Source organism: Corvus brachyrhynchos, unplaced genomic scaffold (assembly GCF_000691975.1).
Source record: "Corvus brachyrhynchos isolate BGI_N302 unplaced genomic scaffold, ASM69197v1 scaffold212, whole genome shotgun sequence".
Classification (NCBI taxonomy): Eukaryota; Metazoa; Chordata; class Aves; order Passeriformes; family Corvidae; genus Corvus; species Corvus brachyrhynchos.
In genome coordinates, this window is record NW_008236768.1 from 117,737 (window position 1) to 123,540 (window position 5,804).

Sequence of the window (5,804 nt, forward strand, 5' to 3'; positions counted from 1 at the left end):
TGAATTACATGAGTAGGATTTAAGGAATGTTTCAAATCCCATCAAAAAAACCACCCCCCAAGAGTTGATTTTTGTACTCAAAGCCACCACCCGGCCTTCAAATCACGTTTTTAATCTTGGTTTTAGTCTTAGGCCATCCCAGCAGCTCAACAAGGCTGCAAGATTGGTTTAAATGAGGAATAAATGGTGGAATTTTCCTGGATTCCAGCTGAATTCCAACTCCTTTTCCTTACTTTTGAGCTTCTCCAGCTGCATGAGGGCTTTGTCCGTGTATTTCTGAGCCTTCTCCAGGTATCCTGCCTGCATGGAATGCATCACTGTCACCTGCAGGGAAGCACAGCAAGGATTATCCACCTTGAGAATTTCCCTGGGATGGAATTCCCAGAGGGGCTGGGGCTGCCTCATCCCAGGAAGCTTTGGAGCAACCCAGGAGAGTGGGAGGTGTGATTGAGGGGGTGGGAATGGATGATTTTTTAAGCTCCTTCCCACCCAAACCATTCCATGATTCCCAAAAATGTATCTGTGCACAGAGGGAAGGGCTGGGAGTTCACAGAATTCCTCAAATCCGAGATTTTTTATGTCATTTAGGATTGGAATCATCTGCAAGGAATGGAACAAAAACCTTCAGCAAGTCCAAGTCCAGCTCTCATCGTGTTGATAAAATCAAACCAAACTGGTTTTGCTTTGTACAAATAACTCCATTTTCATTTGAGGTCGGTGTTAATTAATAAATAAATTAATTAATCATTAATTAATTCCCATTTCAACCTGGAATCTCCTCACACTCTGAGCAGCTCCCTCAGCATCACCCCACAGACACCAGGGCAGAAGCAGCACCAAGCAAGTAACAAAATCAAGCTAAAGTGGCTCTGTTTTGTACAAATAACTTCATTTTCAGTTCTATCAGGTGTTAATTAATAAATAAATTAATTAATCATTAATTAATTCCCATTTCAACCTGGAATCTCCTCACACTCTGAGCAGCTCCCTCAGCATCACCCCACAGACACCAGGGCAGAACCAGCACCAAGCAGCAGATAACATTAAGCCAAAGTGGCTCTGTTTTGTACAAATAACTTCATTTTCAGTTCAATCAGGTGTTAATTAATAAATTAATTAATTCCCATTTCCAGCCTGGAATTTCCTCACACTCTGAGCAGCTCCCTCAGCATCACCTCACAGACACCAGGGCAGAAGCAGCACCAAGCAGGTAACAAAATTAAGCCAAAGTAGCTCTGCTTTGTATAAATAGCTCCATTTTCATTTGAGTCAGGTATTAATTAATAAAATAATTAATTATTAATTAATTAATTCAAATTTCAAAGCTGGAATCTCCTCACACCCTGAGCAGTCCCCTCAGCATCACCCCACGGACACTGGGGCAGAAGCTGCTAACAAAATTAAGCCAAAGTGGCTCTGCTTTGTACAAATAACTCCATTTTCCTTTGAGTTGGGTGTTAATTAATAAATACATTAATTATTAATTAATTAATTCCAGTTTCCAGACTGGAATCTCCTCACACACACTGAGCAGCATCAACCCCATGGACACTGAGGTGGAACCAGCACCAAGCAGCTGATAAAATTAAGCCAAAGTGGCTCTGTTTTGTACAAATGACTCCATTTCCCTTTGAATCAGGTATTAATTAATCAATTAGTCAATTATTTATTAATTAATTCCCATTTCCAAGCTGGAATCTCCTCACACACCGAGCAGCCCCCTCAGCATCACCCCACAGACACTGGGGCAGAAGCAGCTAACAAAATTAAGCGAAAGTGGCTCTGTTTTGTACAAATGACTCCATTTCCCTTTGAATCAGGTATTAATTAATCAATTAGTCAATTATTTATTAATTAATTCCCATTTCCAAGCTGGAATCTCCTCACACACCGAGCAGCCCCCTCAGCATCACCCCACGGACACTGAGGCAGAAACAGCACCAAGCAGCTCGGTGGGATTGCGAGATCTAACTCAGATCATTAATTAATCCTCATTAATTAGCAATTAGCGCTAATTAACAGCTCTCACCAGGTAGACCAGCACACACATGTGCTCCTTGGGCAGCCAGTGGAAGAGGTCAGCGGGGTTGCTGGGCAGGATCTCGTCGTCATGCAGGGTGGAGATGGTTTGGATGCACTGCTGCAGCTGCTTCAGGCACGGCTTCACGCTCTTCACCTGGGCAAAGGGACAATTCCCAGTGGGAATTCCTGACAAAAAAAACCTGCTGCTTCCCAGCTTTTGGAGTGGGGAAACTTCCCAGAGGATCCATAACTCCCACGTTCAGGGGGTTGGTTCAGAGTTTGGGGTTGATTTAGGATTGACGACGCTCAGTGCTTCGTGGTGGTAAATAGGACCAAGGGATGCTCAAAATATTCCCAAAATTCCCCAAAAATTCCTGTTATCTCCTCCAACACACCATGGAATCAAGAGACCAGCATGGATATAAAAATATCATGGAAAACCTGCCCAAATTAGTGTAATTCCCTCACTCTTTCTTTCATTTCCAATCAAAATCAACAGCAATTCCCTCCCATTATAAAAAAAAAAAAAAAATCCCCTCAGAGCTGACTTTTTAGGAAATATTCCTCTCCCAAATTCCCAGCTGGAATGTGCCACGTACCTGGCCAGCATCCAGGTAATGTGTCACCTGCAGGACCAGGAAGAAGACCCTGAGGGATTCCTTCTGGATGGGATTTCCCTGCCAGTTCTCCACGATCTGCCCACACAGCGTCAGCAGCGGGTGAACCTCCTGCAGCTTCCTCTCCATCAGCAGCAGCTGCAATTCCCAAGGAAAACTCGTTATTTTCAGGATCAACACTCAGGGAATGGCAGTTTCCCACGGAATTGTGGCTGCCTGATCCCTGGAATTCCCCAAGGCCAGGTTGGAGCAGCCTGGGATAGTGGAAGGTGTCCCTGGTTCTTCCAACCCAAACCATTCCAGGATTCTCTAATTCCAGGAAATTAGGATTGGAATATTCACCTGATTCCCACAGCCCTCTCCCCCCACCACCCCTTCCATCCCTCATTACAAAAAATCCAGGGAAAAGTCCCAATGATCCTTTTTTCCTTCCAGAAAAAAGGTCAAACTTATCCACAAAAATCCTGCTTATCCCAAAAATATCCCCTGGAATTTGGCATTAAACAGGGAATAATTGATTTTAAAATGACTTCCAACTCACCATCCCTTTGCTGAGCAGAAAGAGAGCTCTGGAATGAAATAAAATAACGTTAAATTCCCCCCAAAAAATTACTCAGTCCACAAAAAAAACAAAACGCCAGAGAAAAAAAAAAATTGCCTTTTTCCACCTTCAAAAGCAAGGGGGAAAAAAAAAGGGTTAAGGGATCTGATAAAGAAATTCCTGGGGAACTCAAGGAGGAAATCCCAGGGAACTCAGGAAGAGAATCCCAAGGAATTCCAGGTGGGAATCCCAGGGAAATCAGGGGAGAAAACCCAGGAATTCAGGTAGGAAATCAGGGAGAAAACCCCAGGGGACTTAAGGAAGAAATCCTAGGGAATTCAGGCAGGAAATCCCAGGGAGAAAATCAGGGAGGAAATCCCAGGGGACTCGGGGAGGAAATGCCAGGGAATTTGGGCAGGAAATGGCAGGAATTGCAGGAGAAATCCCGGGAATTGTCACCTGGTGTACTCAGAGCCCACCACCCGGGCGTACTCTGCCCCCACTCCCAGCAGGTCACAGGCCGACACCAAATCCTTCTCCAGGGTGTGGAGTTGCTGAAATGGGGAGAAACAACAACAAAAAAAAGCCATAAAACCTCAGGATTGGCTTTGTAAATCCCAAGAAAAGGCCGTTATCCCGTCTCTGGATTTACAAATTCCTGCTCCTTGCAGGAATTATCTGCTTTTAGATCTGTTTTGCAAAGAAATCTGTGGCGTTTCCAAGGATTTGTCTGAGCCCAGAGTGTTGGTTTTTTATCCCCTTAAAATTCCTGATTCATGAGGAATGGGTTAAAACTGGAGGCAGATCCTCCAATTCCATCCTTGGAATTCCATGTCCCTTAACTCCTACAGGGTGATCCTGTCTGATTCCTTGCTCCAATCCCAACACCAATTCCCAGCCCGGAATTGCCTTTTCCCTCTCCATTAACAGGGATTTTTTAGGGAATAAGGAGGTGAAATGCATCCACGCTGTTTTGAATGGGAATACAGGGTTTTTCCAGGCTTTTTTTTCCAAGGAATTGCTGCCCCAATGACTCACAGCCAGCTGGAAGAGCAGCCTGCAGTGCCAGTAGGGAGTCTGCTGGGAGATCTGGATGGCTTTGCGCAGCAGGGGCTTGGCCGTATCCACGGAATTCTGCAACACAAACACCCCCCAGTCAACACAAATCCCAGGATTCCTGGGATTCTGGGATAGCCCAGCCTTTAAATTCCTTGGATAATCACACTGATCCCTCTGGGGAGGCTTGGGAATGAGGGACCAAAGCGTGGGAAGCAATAAAAATAAGAGGGGAAAAGTTTGGTGGGGCTGCTCCATCCCTGGAATGGTTGGGTTGGGTTGGATGGGACTTGGAGAAACCTGGGATAGTGGGAAGTGTGGCACTGGATGGGATTGAAGCTCCTTCCAATCCAAACCATTCTGGGATTTGGTGATTCAAAGCAAAATCCTGCCCAGGAAACGGCTGTGGAAGAAATCAGCACAACTTCCCAAGGACAGGAACGAGGACAAAACGTGGGATGATCCAACTGGGGCTTTCCATGGAGAGAAAGACTTTGGGCAAGGGATGGAGACAGGGAATTGTTTCCCCACTTTCCACTTCGATGGGATTTTGAGATGGAATTCCTCCCTGTGAGGGTGGGGAGGAGCTGGGATGGAATTCCCAAAGAAGCTGTGGCTGCCCCATCCCTGAAGTGTCCAGATTGGAGCAACCTGGGATGATGGAAGGTGTCCTTCCCATTGGAAGGGATGATCCTTCAAGTCCTTTCCAACCCAAATCACTCCAGGATTCCAAAACCCTGAGGAAAACCTTGGATTTTGCTCCCTCCCTCCCCCAAAATCAGCATTTGTTTAATGAAGACCAAAGAAATCCTTTGGCCAAGCAAAATTCTTTTTGCAGTGGGGAACCCTCGTTGCAATTCCAGCAAAAACTTCCACAATAAGACAGAAAAAAAAGCCTCTCGTCCCAGAAACCAGACTCCTAACAGGAATATCCCATTCCAAACCCAAACTAAAGGAGCACAGAGGGGTTTTTGGAGGGTTTCTCTCACTCACCTCTTGGCAATACAGCTCCGACAGCAAACTGGCCGCCTCAAACTTCACATCTTCAAACTGGGGGATCTGGCACCAGGGTCAAGGGAATAACAAATTCCAGGTGGGAAACAGCAGCAGCCTGACCTCCAAAAACTCCCAACCCTCAGGAAAACTGGGATGAGATGGGATTTAAGGTCCCTTCCAACCCAAATCACTCTGTGGTTCCGTGAAAGCAGTGATGAAGCAGATAAAAACACCCAACAAATGCCCACCCCCAGGCCCTTTAAGGTGTTTTGGGAGTTTCCAGAAAGTTGTTTCCAGCTCAGAGCCCTTCCTGGGTCCCGGGAAAAGGATACCTGCTGGGATATCAGCCACTGCAAGAGAACACAGCAGGTTAGGCTGAGACTAAAAGCCATCAGAGCCCCCCATTATCCTCCCACTCTGTGCCAGGACTCTCCCACTGTCCCCTTTCCCTGCTCCTCACCTTTTCTAGCTGCCAGGACCCCCTCGGCCGCCCCCTCCCTTACTTGTTACCTTCTCCAGGTGCCCAGATTCCCATCCCCACCACCCCCAACCCCTTATCCACACCCTAGGAC

The 5,804-nt window shown here is 46.3% G+C and overlaps 1 protein-coding gene across 1 annotated transcript in view; it reads right to left on the reverse strand.

Moving 5' to 3' along the window:
- MAU2 (MAU2 sister chromatid cohesion factor) overlaps positions 1 to 5,804 on the reverse strand; it is a 16,387-nt gene that overhangs the window by 9,287 nt on the left and 1,296 nt on the right. The window contains exons 2-10 of the mRNA XM_017727502.1: positions 5,742 to 5,797; positions 5,565 to 5,584; positions 5,230 to 5,295; positions 4,219 to 4,314; positions 3,640 to 3,734; positions 3,181 to 3,208; positions 2,622 to 2,777; positions 2,030 to 2,176; positions 234 to 324 (exon numbers count right to left, since the gene is read on the reverse strand). Of these exons, the coding sequence (XP_017582991.1) occupies positions 234 to 324; positions 2,030 to 2,176; positions 2,622 to 2,777; positions 3,181 to 3,208; positions 3,640 to 3,734; positions 4,219 to 4,314; positions 5,230 to 5,295; positions 5,565 to 5,584; positions 5,742 to 5,797 (755 nt within the window). The remainder of the gene's footprint in view (positions 1 to 233; positions 325 to 2,029; positions 2,177 to 2,621; positions 2,778 to 3,180; positions 3,209 to 3,639; positions 3,735 to 4,218; positions 4,315 to 5,229; positions 5,296 to 5,564; positions 5,585 to 5,741; positions 5,798 to 5,804) is intronic.